At 40.2% G+C, this 25199-nt stretch overlaps 1 protein-coding gene across 18 annotated transcripts in view; it reads left to right on the top strand.

Moving 5' to 3' along the window:
- SOX5 (SRY-box transcription factor 5) overlaps window positions 1-25199 on the top strand; it is a 657730-nt gene that overhangs the window by 583337 nt on the left and 49194 nt on the right. For all 18 annotated transcript variants that reach the window (XM_054207629.1, XM_054207623.1, XM_054207624.1 and 15 more), the window contains one exon: window positions 13852-13998. In XM_054207629.1, coding sequence (XP_054063604.1) covers window positions 13852-13998 — 147 coding nt within the window. The remainder of the gene's footprint in view (window positions 1-13851; window positions 13999-25199) is intronic.

Below are 25199 nucleotides of genomic sequence, written 5' to 3'. Positions count from 1 at the left end.
TTTCTGTGATTGCTGGTGGGGCATGGAGCCTCAAGGCTTTGTATTTCTGTAGTTGTTGGGATTTGTGAAAGACACCGAGTTGGAGTCAGTGCAGACGACTTTTTAACCGCCAAATATGTGTAGCTTTCCTGTGTTAGTTGAGTTTTCCGTCCTTGGGAAGAGGAGATATTCTGTTGTGCTGGTCAGTGCATTGCTTCCCTACATTTTTATAGCCATATTCATTCCATTTCATGCCAGATGACTTTGGACAATCAGCAGTGATCCTGAATTGTGTTACTGTTGTTAAATACATGATGGAAAGATAGATGGTGAGAATATGGATTGTATTTAATGCCTGCGATATTGGGAAGTGCTTTTATGTTACCTTAGATGTTCCTTTTATTGTGAATATGATCACTTTGATCATAGCCTGTATTATGCCATGATATTAACTGGAGAAGTTGAGAGATATTTTACAGTTGCTGACTTTGGCAAAAACAAGATGTGTCCCTGCGTAATGGAGGACTGTACTGTTTCTTGCATTATTCATGCTTCCCACGCTGGAGTCACAAACACTGGGTAATGTTAATACTTGTCATGGAAAAATTTAATTGTCAGAAATGTTTAATATATTAACGATAGATGGGAGGGCCCACAAGAGACCTTCCCTGTTCTGGACTGAAATGTGACACGTAATTAGCGATAAAAGAAGGCGCTGTATGGAGTGGATCGTTGCTATATGGAGAGAAGTGAGGAGGTTCCCTGCTTGACGTTCCCAGCCTTTCCCGAAATGGAGATACATTTACTAGTTGCTAACTGAGGAAGCAATGAGTACTGTTCATCCTCCCGCTGTAATGAACAGCCAGCCTTGGAGCAGTATAAAAAGGGTCAATCAAATAGGTCGTACATCATACGAGGAGGCAGATGTTAGAACATATTGTAATGGATCGCTGTGCAGTATGTGAAGATGGCTTGTGGAGTACAGGGATGGGGGAGAGAAGCTATCAGCAATGCTTTCTGTTATGGTCACTGTAAATATCCAATTTTTTGAGGAAAATTTCTAAACGCAGGACATCAAAGCATTAGCATTCCTGCTATGTTAGACTTGCGGGTGGAATGATAGAGGTAGAAAAGGAATAGAAGCATGAGTCCCTCTGTAATACCGTGTGTAATATGAATATGCGTAGGTATTATCTGTGCTCTGCCAAAGTCAGTGTTAGCCTTGGAACGTGTGAGTATTTTACCTGAAAAAAAAATTACAGAGCTTCAGACTATATTAAACACAGAACTGTTAAAATAGTTTCTATTTTAGAAGCACCCCTAATTCACACCCACTCAAACACCTCCTCGCTCGTTAACCCCATCATCAGACCCAAGTAACTCAAGTGAAATGAGATGGCATTAGGAATGAGGTAATGAACAAAGATTTCTGGATAATGTTATTACTTCATGATAGTGGCTCTTGTTAGCGTGACTACAGTTAAGAGCTTCGCCGTATTGCCATTGCAAACTCTTTGGTACTCCCACCCCTTCTGCTTTACAGACAGCTACTCAGCCAGAAGCAATTTAAAATTTGATTTTACATCAATTTTGGCTGATGTTTTGAATTGAAAGGAGTTTAGTGTCTTGGTACTGTTTTCTAAAACATAAAAATTGCTAATTTTTTCCTTCCTATTCCGAATTTCCAGCTGAACAATTTAAAATATGGATTAGCTCTTTTTATAACCCAGCTACATTATTAACAATTGAAAAATGTCTCCTAAGCATGCACAGTAATTTCAGTATTTAATGTTTTTGGACAAGCAGCTCCATCTTTATGTTATAAAAAATTCCATACCAAAAATTGGTGCAAAGGGGACAATTTTCGAAAACCACTGCTTTCACTCAGAAGTCTACAGTTTTTATGTTGTTTTTTTTTAAGAATAAGTTGCTCAGAGCCTCAAAAAAATTGTGAAAATCAACTTTAATAAGTAGTCAGGGATGGATCAGATGTACTAATGGATTATAGAGCTTATTACTAGTTAAGTAGTGTTAATATAGTGCACGTCACTCGTTGTAGAATATGTGTCTATGTAGAATCCTTTAAGACATGTGTTAGAGGTTACAGCCCTGTTGCGAATGAATGACATCCTTTTTGCCTAAAAATACAGGAGTTCGGAGAGATGTGTTTCCACAGAAGTGATCAGAGGGATGGGGCACCTCTCCTATGAGGACAGGCTGAGAGAGTTGGGCTTGTTCAGCCTGGAGAAGAGAAGGCCCTGGGGAGACCTTGTTGTGGCCTTTCGCTGCGTAAAGGGGGCTTATAAGAAAGATGGGGACAAACTTTTTAGCAGGGCCTGTTGCAATAGGACAAGGGGTAATGGCTTTAAACTAAAAGAGGGTAGATTTAGACTAGATATAGAGATTTTTTTTACAATGATGGTCATGAAACACTGGAACAGGTTGCCCAGAGAGGTGGTAGATGCGCCATCCCTGGAAACATTCAAGGTCAGGTTGGATGGGGCTCTGAGCAACCTGATCTAGCTGAAGATGTCCCTGCGCATTGCAGGGGGGTTGGACTAGATGTCCTTTCAGTGTCCCTTCCAACCCAAACTATTCTATATGACCATCTACCCCATCTAGACTTAAGAGCAAAATGCTGTAGAGTTAAAGGAGAGAGAAGGCACTTCCATAGGGTAGCCCTGGTAAGCTGGAAGGGTCTGGGACTTAACAGCTTTCATCAGGTTGGAAGGGTGGCAGTGGAGAAATACGGAGAAGTTTGCATTTCCCTTGGTCAGTTTGATACTAAGAAGTAGAAGGCTCACACTTGATATGGGAACATGAGGCTCCAGCAGCTCTTTGTTATTCGTATGGATTGGTAAAACTGGAAGCAGCCGTAATATTCCACTTAGCTGAATGTAAAGTTCCACAGTTCATTGTATAACCTCTTCTTGTGCTTGGGGGGTGCATAGCATGTGAAGAACATAAAAGTTAAAGATGTAATTCCCTTTGACCTTCAATCGTGTTATTGTGCCTACAGCTTCTTAAACCTCGAGTACAGGATGTGCCAGAAGAGGCACATTGGCATGAGTTTCAGGCTAGATTTAAGGCTTTTCATGCGTGGGCTGAAGTCTGACCATGCAGTGTCATTGGGCCTTAGTGTCTGCGGTTTCATTGTAGTGAAGAGTTAGAAACTGAATCCGGAGGGATTTCAGATGTTTTTGGAGACCACTTTTGGGGGAACAAAGTCTCTAAGAATTTAGAATTAAACTTCTGTACACGTCCTAATGGAATATGCAAAGTGTCACTCTTCCCATTACATCAGTGTAAGCATGGAAATAATGAGATGAACCAGAAAACAGCTTCTTATGTTATTTCCTGAGAAGTTTGCCAAAGCTTCACAGAGGTTTCAGGCTCTCTGGAGTTTTATGGGCTCCATTGGAGAGGGAGTTTTACAGACCACACCCATTTTTGTCGTAAAATCAAAGAGTAAAAAGATTAAATAGCTATTGAGTTGTTTCTACTACTTCATTTTGTTAAAGGGGGACTTTTGTATAATGTAGCAAACTCCAAAATAATGAAAATGAAAGCTTTTCTGCTCTCTCAGCTCTCCTCAGCAATTTTGTTAACAAATAATGGCGCGCTCCGGCACACACTCTTTGTAGTCTGTCATCTCCTAACCTCAAGCATTCCAGTTCAACAAAAATGCATTTGTTTTTCTAAGCCTCTAAGTTATCCAGCTTATAGCAGTAGGGCTAGTTTGAAGTTAGGCACTTCTGTGAGTTTGAAGTGGATAGGACTCGCTGTTGAGAGCATTAGGAGGAGTCTGACCAGAGAAAAACTCGGCTAGTTTCTGGTTTGGAGCACAACTCAGATTTGCTCTGATTCAGCAAGGCTCAAAATGTTCTAGATCAAAGTTGGGCCAATTTCTATGTCCTTGGTTGGAATTACAATTTCCCTACAGTTTCCCTTACTAGACCCTACAGGGTCTAGTAAGTTTGACTGACCTTTTCTTTGTCTTTAGTAATACCTTGACCACAAACATTCTGTTCTAGAAGAGGGGATTCCATGTGGGTTAAAGCCAAAGGAAAAGTAGATGTGAGCTGGAGCTTTCCACAGTTCTTGTCGTGTATTCTGCTCTTACGGAAAGGGATCACATAGTGCTGCTGGGAAGGAGAACTGGTGCCCTGTATTGATACCATGACTTCACAACGGGATCCTGTAGAATGAAGTAGGACTTGTTATCTTGCTGGAGAACTTGGATAATGAGCAAGTAATGCAATGAACATGAACAAAAATTACACGAGAGGTAAATGGATTGCTGTTGAACTCTGATAGAACTTATTTGCAAGTTTTCTGCAGTACAGAAACCCTTAAACTGGGAAGCTAGCACTGCAGGACTGACGTTCTTCTCCCCTAAAATAATAACGTTGCTCTACTTTGTCCACCTCCAAAAATAAAATAAGTGCTGCAGCTGAATAAAATTGCCATGTCACATCCTATTAGTGCTCCCTGCTAAGGAAAAATGGAAAAAAATCTCTTCAGAACTATTCTAGGAATCAATTTGTTTTAGTTTAGCTCTCGGAATAAGTACGTTTTCTTCTGCAGCTCAGATGGTCTATCCATCACTGGTCCCTCCCTTTCAATATTCTTCTTCTACCCATACTTCCTCTTTTATGTGTTTTTTTCAGGGAGGTTTGGCACAAGGGAAGTGGCTCTAACGCAGTCCTTAGTTCCCCTTTAAGGCACAGACGTCACATTCTTTCCTTGCTACCCAAACTGAAGAGAGTCGCTGTGGCTCTCTGAGCCTGTGAAAGTGAGCTCTGTTGAAAGTTGCCTACGACGGACTAAAGAGTTTGTCACTGTCTGTCTCCTGCACCTTTATACAGACCCTTTGACCACATAATACAGCTCAGTTCAAAGAGCAAATTAAGCTTTCGAATGAGCTGAGTAGATGTCACTGAGCTCCTGTACACATCAGATAACCGAGGAACAATGTTAATTTACACTTCCAAGGGCAACAGATACAATACTCCAGGTTCAGAAATATTCTTCCTGTCAAGAGGGACACGGACTAGAAAGAATATGTTTCTCATTTCGCTGTTTGATATCATAATTAACAAATGAAGACATAACCATGGGGGAGCTTTAGGAAATATACCGGGAAAAAATATCCAAGTGAAATTTTGTCAACTTATTTTGTTGTTTAATTTATTTCTTGTCCCCTCCTACACACTATAATTTGGTAATATGACACTGTTGCTTCTGGTAGGTGATTATCAACCTTCTGCTACCTTTAAGGAGGGACTTCAGTATTTTAGGACTCTGTTCTTATCGCAGCTTGTCATAAAAGAGTTTCTAGAGCAAGCTGAGTGCTGTGGTCCACATGTACTGCAAAATACCTATGTCACTACTTCATTCCTGAAGGAGAGACAAGTCACCAAGGAATCTTACAATCATCAAGACACAAGAACCTGATACCATATCAGCATTCAAGTGAGCAAATGCGTGTTCTCAAAATAAGAAATGCAGTTGACCTTAATCTTTCTACTATGAGCTCTGCAGTTAACTTCAGGAGAAACGGAGTATTCAGATTTGAAGTAATTAATTCAGTATCAGTCCTAAAGCAGGCACAGAGTTTTCCTGACTTAATTCCCTGTTGAATACAACAACTTAAAATGCAAACAGAAAATCTATAAATAAAAACTGGAGAAAGAGTCGCTTAAGTAGATGTGTATAAAATAGTGAAATGCCTTAATTATAGCTCAGCAATCTGAAATATATAGAACCTTCTTTACAGTAATTCTGCTGGCAGTGTTTCCTTATTAACTACTCTAGTCACTTAATGGATAACAATGAATGATTATATACAGTACCAGTCAAGTAAAGCAATGTAATGTGAAATAAGTATTTTGTCAAACGGCCACTCATAGAATTTTGTTCTCTCAAATGGGAAATTACACTTACTGCAGTCAGGTGCTCTGAGCTAGTTGCCAAAAATCTGGATATATCAAAAAATAAGCTCTTGGGAAACATAATTGTAGTAAACAAATAGGCAGTAGTGAGTTTTTTCCTACAAGAGTATAATGTCTGTGCCACTTTACTGACTTCAAGCTTCTAATTTGGAAAAGCTGTACTGGGACAGAAGTCTCCATGTGGAACATTCATACAGACGCTTCGTCTTCATTACAGAAGAGTCAGCTCTGTTCTTCATTACAGAACAGTCAGTGATAGAGGGAATGCAGTTTACAAAACAAATGCCCCTTCTTAAGTTGGGCATCCCTGTTGTTTGTTGGTCTTCCTCTTTATCACTGCCCATCTTATGTACTCCTTAAGGAGTGTGCTGTTAAAAGGATGTCCTTACATTAAAGAAATTCTTTTATCTTTTTTTCTAACAAAAGATGTTCTGTTGGTGTAAAAATAAGTAAGAGTAATGGCAGCAACAATACGTTGTATTCTAGTTCTGCATAACAAACTATAGGAATAAATTTTTGCTAGATTTTTTTTTTTTTTAAAATATGTACAATATTAATTACTTTCTTTGAAGGGGACACTGTTCATCTGCAACATTTCATCCAACAAGCTTTTTCCAGAAGACATTATCAAGTTTCCTCTCCAATATGCATTCCATAGAGTCACTCTATTTCAATTACTGTCATATGGTGTGAACATGGTATGTATGAATATGTAGGCCACTTGGGCAGTTTTCCAGTTAAAAACTCTTCATTTGTAAAGAGCAGGAAATCTTAAACATACAGTTTACAATGATATTTTATCACAGAAACTAACAGATCTTATTAGCCTCTGATAGGAAGTGTCTATTGATAAGTTCCTACAGTTACATCCTGCAGAAGGATTGTCTTCTTGTTAAGGCACGGGACAAAGGAGCCATGAGGTCTAGTCATTTCCTACAGTCTTCCTGTGTCGCCAGGAACAGTCAGCTGATGTCATGGGTGCTGATTCTCACCTTGGTAACATTTGAGTAGCATTTGTCCATTGACAGAATTGAAGACTGCTTTTCAAGGAAAACTGAATTTCTTAATATTTATACAGTGGTTAGGGTTAATGTCTTTCTCGTAGAAGCTACTATAAATACAAATAAAGCTATATTTGGCTAAAATGATTGTCCTACCCATTGAAATTCCATTAGTTTCTAACAAAACTCAGAGCTACCATAAACTCTACCTACATTTTTTACGTTATCCACTGTTTTACAAGGAAAGCAAGCATTGTTTTGAATGTGCTACAGTGATGATAGAAGCCTTTATTACTTCAAGTACAGACTTAAAGCTCATTCAGATTTCAGTGACCTGGACTCCTGCCTTGTTTCTGGATGCCAGGGATCCCCAGTTGGTCATACCATGGAAGTTCCAAATGAGAAAAGAACCAGTGCATTCAGCCTGGCACGGGCAAAGTGGTCCTGTTGACTACAGTGGGATTATTCTCAGGAATAAGGGCTGTGGACCTGGAACCCTAGAGATCAGCTACCAGAATCATATTTTATGGAGACTTGTGGTTACTAATTCTAAAAGTGATGTTTTTCTAATATGAGGGAGATGGTGGTTACAAGGCTGTGCTTGTAACTTGCATGCAAAAAGTGTATAAATGAAGCCTTGTTCTGTTTGTGAATGCTTTACAGTTTTTCTAATGAGAACTTGTTTTTCTTAATATTTCTTTCTAAATCTCAGGTTTTTTTAAGGCTAGAGAGACTATTAGGTTGTCTAGTCTGACAAAACAAGATGTACAATATTATTGGGCATAATAAACTCTCTGTTTAAAGTTCATCTTCCAGAAACACATTTGATCTCAACCGAAACATCAAGAGTCAAAATCCACCATTTCTCTAGGTAGTTCCCCCAAGTGTTACCAATGCTCTCTGATTAAAAGCAGCATATCACTTATCTATTAATTTGCTCAGTCTTAACTTTCAAATATTTATTATTGTCCTTGATTCATGATTTTCTTACCTGTCTTCCTCCCTTAGGCTAAAGGCAGAGCAAAGCTAGGATGGGAGTTTTCAAAGGAAGTTAGCTGGTTTCTGTGGCCACGGGCAAGAACAGTGTAGCTTTTCAGCATTTAGTGTATCTTCTCTAGTCTCTGTGTGGTCCACGCTTTTGGGACGAATTCATCCAGCTTGCTATTTTTTACTTGGTGAATGAAGGAAACACTGGTTCAGGCAAGGTCCCCTGCCAGAAAGAGTCTCTGCGGGACATATGCATACCTCAGCACTGGGAGCCAGGGCAATTTCTTTTAGGAAATGGGTGGGATAAAGACATACGGTAGGTAGAACAGTAATAATTAACCCAACTCAGTTCAGAATTCCGCAGAACAAAACGAAACCAAACCAAACCAAGTGAATCTCAGAATCTCGAGCTATATTGTTATCTGAAATTAGCTCAAAGTGAAACTAGCAATCAGTGCTCGCAAGCTCAAGCACTGAAGCTGAGTGAAATTCACCTTGCAATGGGTTCTTTGGGCAAGGTTTTAAATGAGTTTATTGAATTTGTGTTCAAATAACTATCTTTCTTTTCTGAAAACCTCCCAGTTGGTGCAAACAAATGCCACTTTAAAGCCTTTGCTGAAGTTTTGAATGTCCAAATTCGAATGTCCCTTTGAAATGTTTGACTGACAAACTTTGAAGGAAACTCAGACACAGGAAAAATGAAAATCTGACATTTGTAGCTTTCAGGTTTGTAATGCAGAGCTAAATGAAGAACTTTCTTCATAGAAGATCTGGAAAGCATTGCTACCAATCACTGATTTAATTACAGTTTTTATAGTTATCTTTTGTCCTATGTTGCCACTACCGTTAAAAACCTATCTTACAGTATGTCAAATGTTTAAGTGAATTCTTTTTTCTTTCTAATTCCTTGTGACCTTTTTTTAAATAAAAACTCCACCTGAACAGATCCAAAATTAATTCTTTCTGCCATAATCAAACATTTTGCATGCCTTATACAAGCATAAAATTTGAGGTAAAGAAAATTAAATTCATGTATTCTGAATGAGAGAATCTCAATTTATACCATTTTTCCCCCCCAGATTATGCAAAAATCGAAGAGCAGGGCCATTCATGTGTATATTTTTAATGATGGGTCTCAGAATGACAAAGAAATTGAAGTTTGGATCAGTCAACAGTTCAAACATTTAAGCACAGTGCTTTGTAAATTCATCGCTGTGGTAACTCCACTGAAAAACTAGTTTATATCTGAAACAAATTTATTGCAGTAACTGATTCAGATTCCTGTTCCACCTGTCTCTACCTCTCTGTGGTTGTATTTTTTAATAACACCTCTTCATCTCTACTGTTCACTAATAAAAGTATTTTAATAAGAGATAATACTGTAATCCAAATGCCTATAGGTGCTTGAATCAACTATCTCTGCCTATGTAATTGCTAACACTTTGTTCAACCCTTTTTAAAATTGCTATTAAATCTCATTCTCGTTTTCTGTATTAATAGAACAAGAATTCATTTTTAGTGTACCCTCAAAGCAGTAATGAGCATTGTTAACATGTAACAACAAAGCCCAAGGGGAAAGTTTTCAAAGCTGGTCTAACCTTAAGGCTTTGCTATTGATGTACTACAGAGTCATCAAGCCAAGAGCTGTTAGAGCTAGTCCATTTGGAGAGTTCAGCTGAATATTTCTGCTTAATATATTGGAAGAATTATAAATGGTTTAGGTGGTGACCTAGGGAGAAGGGGGAGTTTTTGTTTAATAGCTTAAGAACAGAGGGGCAACATTATAAAAATAACTATACCTCCTGCTCATTTTAAAGTGCATCATATTGTGCTTTTGTCCTGATTTTTCTTCCATACAGATTTTCGTAAGAGGTTAATGAGAAAACATTAACACGGCGTGCAATATTGCACATGGGGAGGGAAGCCGAAACACAGTTATGTAGTTATAAACAAACAATAGACCTTATTTTTTAATTGCTTTTTCAGAAGCCCAACTCTGCCTTCTTGAAGAAGTATTATCTATCTTATTAAATGCAGAATGTTATCATCCTTATTTTATTTATTACGTATAGCAAAAACGAACTTGTCTGAAGCGGCAGTGCTTCACTGATTTGCACTGAATGCCTTGGTCACAATAAACCAGTCAAGACCCTATAGACTGAAAGTCCTGTATGAGTTGTAGTGCAGCAGAATGCCTTCCCGGGGTGCTAGAATTTGAGATCAAGACTTTAGGTTAGCTGAAGGTAGCAGAAGTGACTTCAGGAGTCTCTGTTTGGGATACAAGTTAAGAGGCTCACGAACAGTGTATTACAGCGGTGATACATAATAACATCATTTTCATTGCACTTCTTCAGGTCTTGGTTCCATTACTGTGAAAAGGATAAGGCTGCATTTTAGATGATGGTTGGAAATTTCAACAGAGACCAATTCATACACTGTTTCAAAATCCGAAATTCTATTGGGGAAGCAAGGGTAGAAACGTTCTTTTATTTGAGTTCAGTATGTCTATGAAATGAATGCGTAAATTGTTGTCATTTAGCTGTCTTGATTCACAGCACTTGGTCACACCATTGCCCTTTCCTTGGGTATGAGTTAAAGGTCATCGTGTCCTAAAACAACTAAATGTGAATAGACAAGTTCAATAATGTTAAAGCTCAAAAATATTGACAGTCTAAGAAATGTGATGCATGTTGTATATTTCGGTCCATTTTTTGAAAGGCGGGGGGAGGGGGGGCGCGCAAATATAGGACCAATCTTAGTGGTTAAATAGGATTCACACCCTTGCAATTTCATCAGCTACGTGTTTTTCACTTTGGAGCTGGCCCTGCTGTTGCTTTTCAGTAGAATAGTTGGTTTGTGTTGCAGGAAGGGACTTTTTAAGAGGGTACTCTAACAAGGGACCTCTTATAAGATTTTTACTTAATGTTTGTTTTTAATTCTCAAAATGAATTAAATAGAGGTGAGATGTTGAATCTGATAGCAGGAGGACTAAGTTTGTACAAAGCATGAATGAAGGCTTTATAGGTTTTCTTTCACCCCTCCTTACAGATTACTCCACACTATACTGTGTGCTTCACTCTCTTGAGGTATATCTGTCCCTGAACGGAGAAAAAGGCATGCATTTGAAATTCCATATATTCCATTTATCACCTACAAATCTGGCTTTCTCCTGCACTGTTGCATAGGGAAATTCATTCCCCGTGCTTATTTAGGTATCGTCTGCTTTGCATGCCTTGTCAAAAAGGTGGTTGATGATAATCCTGGAAGGAGGAACCATGGCTTCCAACACATTTCTCAGTGACCACTGAACAGGTGTAAGACAGTACAGATTCTTGGACACCATGTAGTGCATGTATTTCATATAGTTTAGTTCTTGTGATTCATTCTTTGGACCTCAACAGAAGGTTGAGAGCTATGTTTGAGGTAGAGATTTCCTGCTCTCTTCAGGGTAAGGATTCTGTTGGAAAAGTCTTCCCCAAAGGCTCGCAGCAATTTCCAGGAGGCTTAGTCCTCAACAGACCGGTCCCTGTATGGCCTGTCAGTGATCTCCAGTTGGTTCAGGACTGCTAAGTGTCCAAACGGACTTTGTTATTTTTACCTTTACTTATGGACTAGACATATTCTCTGATATCTAATCTATAGATTAGCAGCAAGGTTGAACCTTTCCTGCTTAATGGACATTTGACTTTCTTTTGTCTTTTTCCCATAGTTCCCTCAATTTGCTTTGTCTTTTTTTTTCAATAGGGAGCAAAAGAAAAGGAAAAGCTTTCCCTACATCTGCTCTGTCAGGGTCCAATTATGTTTTAGCTGTTCTCTAACCATGTATCCTATTTCTTAGACAACTGTTGCCTTTCTGATATATTAATTCATACATAAAGCTGGCTTGGTTTTCCTTGAACTGTATGCTACAGTTCTTCTCTGGTTCACACAGACCCTTGTTCCTTTCTCCCTGCTGGATTTAGTCTTCTTTTGAAAGAATGAATGGATATGAACTTCAACTGATAAATACATGCATTTGAATCTGTGACTGATTTGTGGCTGGATTGTTTTTGATGACTTTTATCTGTAGTTGATTTGCATCTATTTGGCTCAGACTCGCTGGGGGTAACACACAGAATAAATGAATAAATAAATTTGAGGAAGAAGCAAGGAGAGAAAGGATGAATGAAAGGATGATAGGGAAAGAGAGGGAGACTAAACAGAAAGGGATGGATAAATGGTGATAAAGTAGTACAGAGAAATAAGGAACAAGCAGTGATCAAAGTAGAGAAAAGAAATTAAAAGGATTCAAAACTGAGAAGAATAGGAAGTCTGAAAAGAATAGAAAGGGTGAAAAAGAGATAACTAAGAACTTGGTGCCTGATTACACCTAAAAGAGCAGAAATGGGTTACTTTTAATTATGTGGAAGAGCTGGGATTGTGCACCGGTGAAGGGAAGAGTTTGTACAGGAAACCACTGTACAATGTCCAGGGTTGTCCGAGACTCAGAGCAGTAAATCTTTCCCATTTGATCAAGTTAAGTGTTTGCTACACGGCTTAGGTACTCACGTTAACAGCGTCTCTCTACCTTTTACACAGCTCCATGTGGAATACCCCTGTAATGAATCCTCATTTTCCTCTTTCAAACTTGCTGGTTTGGGTTAGCATTTCTTTGTGCCCTCCAATCTGACCTTTGTTCTTTTATCAGCATATACAATTAAATAAAAAACAGCCGCAAAACAACTAAGCGCCACTAACAAGACTTTCTTAGACCAGTCATATTGAAGCCCCCTTCTTTTCCCACATCCACTTCCATGTTCCTGCATGGTATCTCTTCTCACGTTGCATCTCAGAAGCTCTGTTGGCACCTGCAGGCAGAGAGCACCATTGTTCAGTGGTACGCGTTACACATGTACTGCACAGCACAAGTAAAACATCACAGGAGCCTCTGAAACTGATACTGTGACCAAGGAGCGAAAGCTTTCGTTACTACAGTACCTGCTGTCTCAGGCATCTGACTTCTATTTGGCTTCACCCAAATTCCTTTCTACTCACAAAGCAGCAACAGTTGCTGTTTCTCCTGCCCACCATGTTTATTTTCTCCACTTTTTATGTGGAGGTCAGGGGAGCTGCCAGGCGCTGCCGGTTTGCCTGTTTTCTCCCTTCTTTTGACCTCTGCCCGTTAAACTCTTACTGTAGGGCTTAATTTTAATTGGATGACTGTGATTATAAGTATTCACATGCTACTAATCAAATACGTGCTTAAACCTTGCTGGTTTAGTTTTGAAGAGAAAAACATTCCCACTGTGTATCTGCTTTGAATCTATCACAGAACGGGTTCTTAGTCTTGATTGGAGCTTCTAGGTGATAACGGACGGCCCATTACCATCGATAAGTATGTATTTTTATTGACTGTAGCAGTTCCCCAGGATCCAACTGAGAGTGGACTCTCACAATAAGAGCTAAACAAAGTTTTGACGTTCCCCGTCCCAAACAACTTACAGCCTGTGCAAGCAAGGCAAACATGGCAAGTAAGACAAAGAAACGTAAAACGGTAGACCATCGTATCAAACATCATGTGAATTTCACAGAGGTCGATGCATATTGTTGGTGGAGATGCTGTTATGCCTAGTGTCATCTCAGGAAAGGGAAGATTCCCCAGTGGCTCAGGCAAACCAAGAAGATTAGCTTTTGTTCCTTGGTTTGAATCCCTGGACACACAGGGAAGCTAGGACATTTCTCACGGTGACATGTGTCATTGGTCCCCTGAGGAATGAGTCACAGAAGTTGAGATGACAATTCTTGTCTTGAAATATACCAGTGTGCTAAATAAAAAATACCCATCAGAAGGAAAATACATCATCTGCAGTAGGAGAAGTTTTGGGAAAATTACTTATTGATGATGTCTCTCCTCTCTCCCCCTCCCCGTTTTTGTTTGTTCATTTTTACAGCAGTTGTATGCTGCCCAACTTGCTGCGATGCAAGTGTCTCCGGGAGGCAAGATACCTGGCATACCCCAGGGTAACCTTGGTGCTGCTGTATCCCCTACCAGCATCCACACAGACAAGAGCACAAACAGCCCTCCACCCAAAAGCAAGGTACTGTACCAGGCCCTGCAGCATTGTGTTTCTGCCAATGTGGGTACTTGCATACGTTTGTTATTTTTTTTTTTTTTCTGAAGGGCATCTGTGTGCCTCTCGCTTGCAGACAGCTTTGTTCTCAGGATGGCTTCCTGAAACAGGAGAATATTCGTAGTGCCATTTTTCCGATGGGAGGACCCCAGCACAGTAACACCGAACAACCATTCATACATGACGTCAGTAACAGTCACCACCTCAGCTGAGATCCCATGGTTTCCCTTGCAGTGTCCTAGCTACCACACTGCTGTTTCTTCCATCGTCAGTAACAGGTAGCAGGCTGAGGTGACCCGCTCCTGTTCCAGCACGCAACTGTTGTTTCCTTTCATAATGCTAAACCAGAGTCAGATTAGCAGTGTGTCGGCGAGAGATGGGAAGCAGTGGGGCATCTCACCTGCGGCTAGATCCTGTCCTGGGCTTCAGTGGGAGTTTGTGGAGGAACAAGTCTCCAAAGCAATGTCTGTTGTGTCATAGAATGGTGCTGGTATCTGTCCATCAAGCGATGGACTCTGATGAGTAATCTTGGTCATAGCTGGGCAATTAGGTCCCTTCTCATTTAAGAGGTCAAGTTAGCAGCTTGGTAGTCACACCTGTATAACACCGCGAGTGCGTGACTAGTTATACCTAGAAAAAAGACACGGAGCATGTCCAGGGGAAGAAGATGACCTCAGCATATGCCACAGCTGAGCAAAAGTAAGGGGTCAAAATTGAATGGCACATCTTAGGTGTTGCAAAACAACTAGGAAGAATTTAGCTAAGCAATGCAGGGGAAAAAGCAGTCCCGTTTAGGTGACAGCAAGAGCTTGATAAAAATGTGTCCTTTCTTTTTGTTAGTGTCCTCTAGCATGCTGTCCATGTCCTTTATCATGTCAGAAAAGATTCCTTGAATTGACAGTAGTGTCTTGTTTTCACCCTAACAGTAAAGCAGCACAGATTAAAAATAACCAGACAAATAAATAATACCATTGTCAGCTCAGTGAGATACACGTTCAAAGAACAAAATAGATGGTGTGGAACCAGTAGCTGTTGTGTTAATGAATCAAGCTCTGGGTCTATGTTTTCTTTCTTCTCTCCTGAGTGCAGACTTTCTGACTTCCCGAAATTTATCCTTGGCTTGGCCTCTTCTTTTACATACTGTAGAACGAGGAATCACAACACCATGCAGTGTTTGATTATAGTTTTTTGGGTTTTTTTCTAAAAAGTCATGTCTCTGGTTAACAACAGATTTTTGTGCATTTTACAAGGGGGTTTTGTGTGTGGCTAGCAGCTTGCTCGATCCACTGCACTTAAAATCCCGGTGTTGTTTTTGGATCTCTCGCGCACAAGCAGAATGTCTGATGAGTTCTAAGGGGACACAGTATTTATTTTGTGGCAATTGCGGTATTAGAAGGTCTGCCATATCTACCGGTAACATCAAGCATGACCGTCTTACTGGCAGCTCTGTTCTTCCTTGTGTTTTATTGCCTATTCATATTTGTAGGTGTTCCAGTGCCTTTGGCTTGCAATTCTGTAGAACACAAACAAAACTTATTTGCAAATTGAAAAAAAAAAAAAAAAAAAAAAGAAAAAGAAGAAAGTGGGCCACAAGGAAAGGAAGGGGGCTCCAAAAGGCTGTAAAATTGTGCAGCGTGAGCCCTGTGATGCATGCTGTTTTCAATCTGCTGTGTGCCAGTTGGAGGCTCGGAGAGCGAGCGAGAGAAAGAGAAAGGATAATGCTGAGAAATGATAGAGTGGCTGTGACCTCCAAGCTCAGCCTGGAAATCCAAGACATTGATTTCACTTAGCATTCCTGCTGAGAAATCCGGCGGAGTTCAGTTGTAATAAAAGAACAAGATTCTGTTCTAATGGTAATGGCGTATGACAGACATATCACTTTGTCTGTCCTCAGCACCAGAGAGGGGAGAATTGGAGAAAGGTCACCTGACCTGCCTGTGGTGTTGTGCGAATGCTATACTGAGCTTTGAACTCCAGCCTGGAAGCACAATTATTTATAATGCTAAATGATAAAGAAGCCTTTATAGAGCCTGCAGTAATTAGAATAAAGCTTATACAATAGTGCGGTGGCCTGGCTCAGAAAACACGCTGGCAAATCCGTCACGGTGGCAGAAACTGAACCTTATGTGTTGAAACTGAACACCTTCATTTGTGTCTGTGTGGACCTTCCTTTGCTTTTTCAAAGCTTGTTTGTGTTCAGCAGACCCAAAAGTTTAGTGTGTTTGCTGATTATTATTTTTTTTTTTAATTTATTTTTTTTTAGTTGTTGTCAGGGAGTATCTGTCTGAGCTTCACAGCCATTTTTTAATATTTTTTTGAATCCCCAGCGGCAGCTTGGTTCTTGAAGTTAGTTCGTGGTGGTCTTTCTCACTGTTACCGTACGTCAAACCTCCACAGATGAACGGTTAATGCCTTAGACAAGCTTTCAATAGATGCTGTTTGCTGAATCTCTATTTTCAGCCCACAGTTTACACTGGCGCAGCTTTGGTAATACGCTCAAGTGTTTGAAGACAAGGAGACAGCCTTACCTGAGAGTGTGTCAAGCTACTGGCAAACATCTAGGTCACTTCTGAAAAGCTGTGTTTTTTTCCCTCTTGTATAGTGTTAAAGTTAGCGTGCTGCTCTTTGCAAGGATTCTTCAAAGTCGGCCTCAGCAGCAGATGGAACAACTGTTGGCTCTAGAAATGCTGAGAAGCATCAGGGGGAGTTTGCCAAGGATCATCCTTTAAATCTAGTAAGACTTGAACACATCCCTGAAACTCCTCTAAGACCTTGGCAACTCCCGTTTTGGCAAACCTTTTATCAGTGGCCCTCACCAGTGTTTGAACATTGTGCTGGGCAGACTACCCTGGCATCTTCTGTTGTCTCGCTCGTCTTTCAGCAGATGTGACCTGAAATAGTCACATTCACTTCCTAGGTTTCTGTACTGTAACTTTTAGGAAGCCATGAAGTAGAGATGCCATTATGCTGTGCTGCACACATTCTGTCAAGTTTTGGTTAGGAAACTGAGCTGGTGTCGTACATTCTTCCAAGAAGAAGTCTGTGCCAGAAAAATTGATTTAAGAAACAGAGCTAGTGGAGCCTGTCCAAAAGAAAATGCGTGTGTCTTGCGGAAATGGATTTTAACACAGCTTCTTCTTGAGCAGTTTTAAAAACAGCCGGTATGCTAATCATACCATTCAAATTTACCAAGGCCTCCTCCACAACCCATTTGAAAGGCAACTATCTTTGAAGTTTGCCAAACTGTGCTGGATTTCCAAAGTCTGTCTTAAGCACATTTTGCCTTTGATCGTGTAAATGCTTGCACGCTGCTCTGTTGGGTTTTCAAGGTGGTTACACGCTCCCAAGTAAGGAGGAGAGAACAGGCACAGGTGCAGATAAATACTAGACAGAATAACCTCCCAGTCCATCTTCTGATTAACTTCAAGCCTCTTGCTTGTACGGGGCCGTGCAGGAGATAAAAAAAAAAAAAAGCAATGTTATAGAGAATATGTTTGTCGGAACCGTGACCTTTACCATGCTACCAGGATTCTCACCTGACAGCTACAGTCTTCACTGACTTCAGGTGAGGTGCATTGTACTCTTGAATAAGGACGGCAGCATAACCCTCACTTGTAAACAGCCTGGGCCCTGTTCATTCCTGCCTTTGTTCCTTCCTTTTTATGTTGCACGTATAAATATAGCATCTGGTGCCTGCATGATGCACTATCCTAGACCTTTCCATGTAACCTTTCAAGTACAGTAATTCTGGAGTGAAATCTCAATGTGGCTTGTAAATGTAGCTAAATGATTCCCCGTATTTAATGGAGCACAGTGCATTGTCTGTAGCATCTGCTGAAAAACAGGAGCAATTCAGTGTGAAATGTGACAGGAGAGAATTCCTGGGCACTTTTCTTTTAACCTTGTTACGACCTCAGCCCTAACCCTACTCGCAGTTGTGTCTCCATCAATGGCAACAGCACACAGATTGTCCAAATCAATTTTTTTGTTCTTTTCAAATACTTCTGGCAGTGGTGTTACTATTTGCTCAGCAGTAGCACCTGGGAGTTGTGACAAGGAAAGGAAATGTGTTTCAGACAAGCCAGAAACAGCACTAAGCAGTTGGATATACACAATCAGATTCTCCTCAACTGCACTATCCAGAGAGGTATCAGTGTGAATCCTTAACTGAAGATGGTACTTGATTTTCACATTATCTGATCCTCTGATCACCAAAGTAAACATTGGATTGAAAATTTTTCATGTTGCCTATAGTCAGCAATAGAATCACCTTTAAAAGACCTAGAGCATGCCTCTCTACCACAGCACAGATCGACTGCACAATGGCCAGAGACTCTCCAGGGGAACATCTTCCATTTCTGAGGAATATCTGCTGCTGATGCTACAGTTGCTGCCACATGCCCTAGCTGTGTCTTGCATCCTGTTTATAGTATATGAAGGACAGAAAGGGACTGACAGGGTTCTAGCTCCATTCTCATCCAGGCAAGGTAAGCCTGGATATGAAACTACGACTGAGTCAGTGTTGACTTTCTTACCAAGTACATCTGATACCCGTAACAAAATAAAGAATAAGAGTCTTTGGAAATAGGCGTTTTAATTCAGACACACCACAGACTATGTTATTAGGAAAAATAAGTAAACTGTTTACTATGGGGAGCTGGTTGGGGTTTTTCCTGTCCAAGTCAAAACTGATGATGGGAGTATACTTCCCAGCTTCAGTAGGAAAGCTTTCTTGACTCAGGATAAAGATCTGGTGGAAAAATGCAGAAAAACATCTGAAGGGAAGGAGAAAGAAAAAGGCCCTAAAATGGCCTGGTAATAGGAACACTCATCTAGATGATAGTTCCAATTCTACTTTGGGCAAATTGTTGACTTGAACTTGCATTTTAGGTGACTGCCCTAAGCAGCTCTGTTAACTTGGGTACGTTTGGCTCCCTTTCCCTCATTTCTCTCTTTTGTATGATAGCTCAGAATGTGAAAATTTATCCTGGGGACATCTTGGGGAAAACACTAAGCTCCATTATGTATATAGCCGCATCAGCTTGCTTGCCACATCAAACTATGACTATCGCAGAAGCCTAGCTGATAAGTAGACATACATATTTCTTGTACCCTCAGAGCTGCCGTTTTTGAACGTGTTAAAGGAAAGTATTTAATTTCAGCTCTACAGATGATAGATGCATTGCTGTTCAAGGATATTGGTGTTTCCTCTTCATAACACTTCTTTTTATTTAGCGATATCAAATATTGTTGGAAATACGAGCTAATTGTTCTGCACAGCACTGTGAAGTACTTTAGCTGTAAAGAGAACAGCTGTGTGATAAAGACGATTGACTGTGGCTGTGTTCAGGTGATCAGAGGGTGTGACTGCTTGTGTTAGATGGGGCCGAATTTTTTTCCCTGAAGAGCAGAGAGGAGGGACCTGTCTGAAACTAACCCATTGCACGTGTTAGGCCTCATATACTCATGGCAATTACTGTCCTCTTTATTGGTTGAAGAGCTCAGCAGCTGCTGAATGCCTATCCAAGCAGCAGGAAATTAAGGCATCCTTATTTTCATTAAAGAGAGTACTGAGGTATTTTAGACAGAAGAACAAGAGTTCTTATTAAAGTGATGTAAGAGGCACCATCCCTGCTAGAACGTCGGGGCTATGTTTACAGAAGGCTTATCTCCAAGATTTGCAAGGCTATTTTATTTTTGAGAATTTCCGGGCTGGACACAATTCTTTATATGCCAGTGATTAAAAAAAAAATCCTTCTAAATTAATCTATTAAGCTTTTCAGCACCAGAATAACAGTTAGCACTAGAATATTATAAATCAGTAAATTCAAAACATTTTTCAGTGCTTGCATTTCCCAATCCCCTTGTCAGTGCATCAAACAGGTTAGAAATAGCTGTAAGATAATTAAGGGAAAGTTTGTAGTATGGATACAGTGATGTATAGGGAGCTGTAAAATGAGACCTCATCTGCCTTAGCTGTGCTATGTTGCTTGGTGCTATGCTACTTCTGGAGTATCCCTGTCCATTCTTAATGGAGACCTTGTAGCTAATTATCTATTTACCTGGAAGCCTTTTCCCTTTGCTGCCCGTGCTTTTAATCCCAAATAACAAAATGTGGAGTTGGTGACAGAGTCTTTGAAACTATTTTTCCTCTTCCTTGCTCTTCTTCCTATACATGACATCCAGGCATATAAACAATAACTTTTTAAAGCGTTTGCTGGAGCACAATGAAGTGATGTGTACTAATGGAACTTCTTAAGATGCTTTTCTGAAATAGAGAATGTGTTCCGAACAAGAAAAACAATGTTAATAGCAGCAGCAGTAGGGACTTGCACAGCATTCTGCCTGCCTCCTACCCCTCCCTGCTTTCCTAAAAATAAATTAGATACTTGGAGGGGCTCCTAGGATGCTCTTTCAGATTAGCTCTCCACAGCTCTGTTCCCTGATATCATGCCTCTCTGGCAGGAGCCTGTCTCTCAAGCAGAGTTGCCAGCAAGTCAGCCCTTGTCAGGCTCAGTCGGCACTTTTTATAATGAAAACTCAGAAGAAAGCATAAAAAGTAAAAGGGGGAAAAAACCCCACCTCTGGAACCTGTGGTCACAAAACAAAAGCAAGATACACAAATCAAGCAAGACTGCTGCATTTCTGAAAGAGGGGTCTTCAGAAATCAGACAGGGAGCAACAGAGAGGTAAAGCAAAGTGGTAATGACAAACATGCAGTATGTGCTTCTTACTAGTTCCCTACTGTTTCTTGCCACTAGTGCCTTCCTTACCTGGTACGAATAAATAAAACACCCACTTCTTCCTAAGTGGCAAAGTTGGTGGTGTGGGCAGCAGGTAGTAGTTTTCATTCTTTTTGGTTAAATGGTCCACAGCATTGCCTTCATACCGAAGACCAAGATATTACACCAGGCACTATTACTTTCAGGAGGCAGCTACTAAAGCCAGGCTCAGTTACAGAATCCCTCGGTGTTCAGGAGTCCTGGGACCTGTCGTTTTGTTTCTGCTCTGCGTCTTGCTCTGTTACTTAGAAATACCTAAGCATTGACTTCTGCAGAAGCTTTTTGATAGAACTGCTCGGCTAGTGTCACTTGGAACAAAGAGCTTGAATGAGAAAGAGCAGCGTTTTGCAAGAAGAGACTTGGAAAAGTCCCAAACAAGAAAATAGTGTCACAAAGTCAAGGTTTTTAATGCCCCTAAGATACTGTTGAGCTGACGTTGCCAGTTGGCCACGCAGTCCTAAGGATAGTAGTAAAAGGGCTTTAGGAGAGTGTAGAATCTGTAGCTGCATAATGAAACAGAGAAAAATTAGATTTTTCTGGTTGCATTGTTTTTTGCTGATAATCCTCACGTTTGGGTGGGCTTGGTCTGTGGGAAGAGTTGGAAAATATTTAGGAGAGGGTCTTTCTGCTGAGGAAGGGGAACCAACCATGAGGAGAAATATATGAAGTTCAGCATGGGACATAGCGTTCTTCCCTGGGGGCTGCCGAATATCACAGCACTGCAAAGATGAAGGACCAATATTATCTCTAAGTTAAATATAGATAACAAACCAGCCAGTTATGCCAATATCAGATTCATTTCTAGTTTCCTTCATAATATGAAATTCCTATAAAGTAAAGGTCATCCTTTATTCCAGAGATTTACTTTTTAGACTCTGAGCGGTTAGACTCTCTAAATCAAGGAATGTGTTTATTCCAGAAGCACAGAGACTTGTGCAAAATAATAGTACTGTAGCAATGTGCCTATTTCATGGATTAGGAGAGAGCTTGAAATGGAGCGGAGGGCTCTCTTTCTACTAGATCCTTCTAGAAGGGAGCCAGGTACTTCGCTTCAGGAATTAAATCTTCCCTTTTGCAGCTTCAGCTTAAGTGTTTGGGTATTTTGTGGCATATGTTAATAATCAAAAGTAAAACGCATAGGCTTTGTTGGCAGGGCTGTCTACTGGACAGCAATGTAGCCATCTTTTACCAACTGTAGAGCTTCTTTTCCACACAGAAACTTCTGCGGTGTTTGAAGCAAATTCTAATGTGATCAGTCTAGCAGCTTCCAGAAACTGCCTGCTTTGTCTGCAGAAGGATGGTTTGCTTCCCCGTTATGTGCTAGATTTGAAATTAGCTCCCCTTGACACATTCAGGCAGGCAATTCAAACTAAGCATCAAATAGATATATTTTGCAGTAAGTATTCCTGTACCAACAGCTGAAGGATTATCATTTAACAAGGGAGCTCTACAAATTTTTTAATCTGAAATGTTTTAATCTGTAATCCCTGGTAGCTGCCTATAGCTGAAGAGAAGCAACATTTAGGAGCAGAATGGAGAAGAAATCTATTTTATTTTCAAATTCAAAGAGACAGTTTCTTATAGGTTAGTATTAACCTATAAGTTATATGAAGTGCTGGGCAAATATCTCACTGAGGTTTCTCAGAACTACACATTCGTTCTACAGAATGCAGTTTTAGTGTAAAATGAACTGGTACAAAAGAGGGTTTCAGGGAAATTGCATGGAAATCGTCACTTTAGAGTACACACATTTTTCAAAGCAGTGTGGCTACATCTTGTGATTTTATAATGGATAGTTTCCTTAAAGTCCCAGCTCCTGGAGTCACATGAATATGCGAGAATCTCATTTAAACATGGATGTCATGGATGAAGCTTACAGGTTGGTATGAACGTATCTCAAAGGCTTAGAAAGCAGCTAACAAAATGAATCTATAAGTTACTATTTTAATCAAGTGGGATTAATTTTCAGTCTCAAATCATGGAAGACCTCATGTTGGCAATTCCGCTAAGGCATAAATATTTCTCAGCAGAATTAGGCTTTTTACTATAGTATTTCCCAGTAGAATTGCTTCAGTAGTGTCCAGAGAGAACATATGAGAGCATCCAAAGAACATCAGAGGCAGGCAAGACGATTCAACAAACCATTTTGGGTTTTGATGTAATTTGAGAGGATTTAATATATGAAACCAGTTTAAAATTTTGATCGTGATCATGGTGGACTTGGCAGTGATAGGTTAATGGTTGGACTTGATGATCTTAAAGGTCTTTTCCAACCTAAACAGTTCTATGATTCTATGTGCCCTTACCCACTAATGCTGCTAGGCTATGAATTCAAATGTGTACTTTTAGTACTAATGAATGAGTTTAGTTTCTGTTGGTTTCATTTCAGTTGCTACGTTTTTTCCTTGCTGCTTTTAAAGGAAGATAAGCTAATGCCACGACTGCTATCTCTGGGGAAAAAAAAATATTAAGAAAAAAGTCTTTGATAAAAGATTGCTCGGTATTTTGACATGTGGAGCATGTGGAGGGGAAGATAACGTCTCTAATGACAACACTGGGCTTTTCAATTTCTAATCATGATGTTACAGAAAGAATAAAACTTCGAGTATTTCATAAGTTATTAGTGTTTCTTAAACTTTTTTGAGTGGATGTGCCAGCACCTGCTAGTAGATTTAAAATCAGGGGCCATTTCAAAGCGCTATGTGTGTATGGAGATGTAGCACATGGGTTCGTACAGGCTTCCAGCTGACATGCCAGGCAGTGACATGTCACGTCATGAATCAGCCACATCGTGTTACGTGATTTCAAGCTAACAGAACACAACAGGAGTTACATAGTGACAAACACAACCCAACATGACATATCCATGGGAAAATTGGCACAAAAACCTTCTTAAAGTTGAGTTTCAGGGGTACATTTATTCGTCTCCAAAATGCTCCAGAGAAAACTATGAAGCAGCGTACCGGAAAAGGGAGTAATGTAGGGACAGAATTACTAAAGCAGCTTTAATTCAGTATTCAATTAGGAAGAAAACATTTGTATATAATAATTCTGGAGAGTGTTTTTGTTGTGTTGTGTTCTTGTGAATTTCTTTCTTTCCAAAGGTGGCTCTCTCAGGGCTGCAGTCATTCCAGGTCAGTGATTATTTTTATCTTTAGCCATGCTAAGAGCTGTGTAGACTTCAGGTTACAGCTGTAAGTTAATATATTTTGAATTTAGCTGTTGGTTGCCTCAGTAAATCTTGAGTCCTTCTAGTCTAAACTCTGTTGGTTTTTCTGCTTTGCTTGCAGATCAGAATGACCCCCTTTTGTGCCTATTTACAATATTCTTAGTCTTCTCTGAAATTATCTTTTCCCTTTCTGGGTACTCCTATCCTAGTTTCTGATGTCCACTGGAAATAGAGTCTGCAATTAAAACTCTGGCATGAATTCATTCATCTCTGTTTGCTTATTATTCATCATAAATGCTTGGATAGCCTGTGCTTTCAACATTCTCTGTAAAAGGCGCGGACCTAATTTGGGGTCAGGCAAATTCAACACATACATTTGGCTGAGAACTGCATGTCAAGTAGCACTTCATTCATAATACAAGAAGTTAAAATGGTGTCACGTGACTGTTTGCCCACTACATTTCACGTCTGGATTTACAGTTCTTCATTTCATAGCCTTGGAAATACCAATTTCTCTACACAAAATGAGTCCTCCCTGTGAACTGCAGCTTAATAGGCAGAACGATGTGGTGGTGTAATACTCAGGAGATTCACTACTGTACCAAACTAGGTACCAAACGAGGCTAGTGGGTGAGGAAGACAACAGCCACATCCTTTTGGCTACCCTAAGCAAGAAAATAGCACAGATACTTAGAGGCCTGCAGAGCAGAACAAACTGAATAGATACTTTCTCTTCTGCCTTCATTTTCAAATGAGCATGATGCTCCAAGAGTGCCAGTGAAGCCTAGTTTCATTTGCGAAGTCTTACAATATTTGGACTCTCACTGGAAATGTAGAATACCCCTCTCCGGGGGATCCCCTGTTGTCTGTTAAAGGGTGGGTAAGCACTGGAGTCTTCTCCTGAGGGGAGAGGCTTAGAGCATTCCCCTCCCTACCCCGTTGTCCCTCTACACAATTTTGAGGATTTTGAGGACCTTTGAGGATTTCATCAATCCTGATGGTGATTGGCCGGTGCGCTCAAAATGTCTATAGAGATAAAGACTGCCAAACGTGCATACATGCACACAGACCTCATCTGCACACTCACATACATGCACACACACAGACTAATTTTGAGGCTGAAAATAGTATCGCATTTGGACAACTCTCGGTGGTTTTACTTGCTGCTGCTTTTCCTGCGCTGTTGTTCTTCACCCCCAAATGATTACGGTTCAATG

This window comes from Rissa tridactyla, chromosome 1 (genome assembly GCF_028500815.1).
Source record: "Rissa tridactyla isolate bRisTri1 chromosome 1, bRisTri1.patW.cur.20221130, whole genome shotgun sequence".
Lineage (NCBI taxonomy): Eukaryota > Metazoa > Chordata > Aves > Charadriiformes > Laridae > Rissa > Rissa tridactyla.
This window is presented reverse-complemented; position numbering and strand designations above follow the sequence as displayed.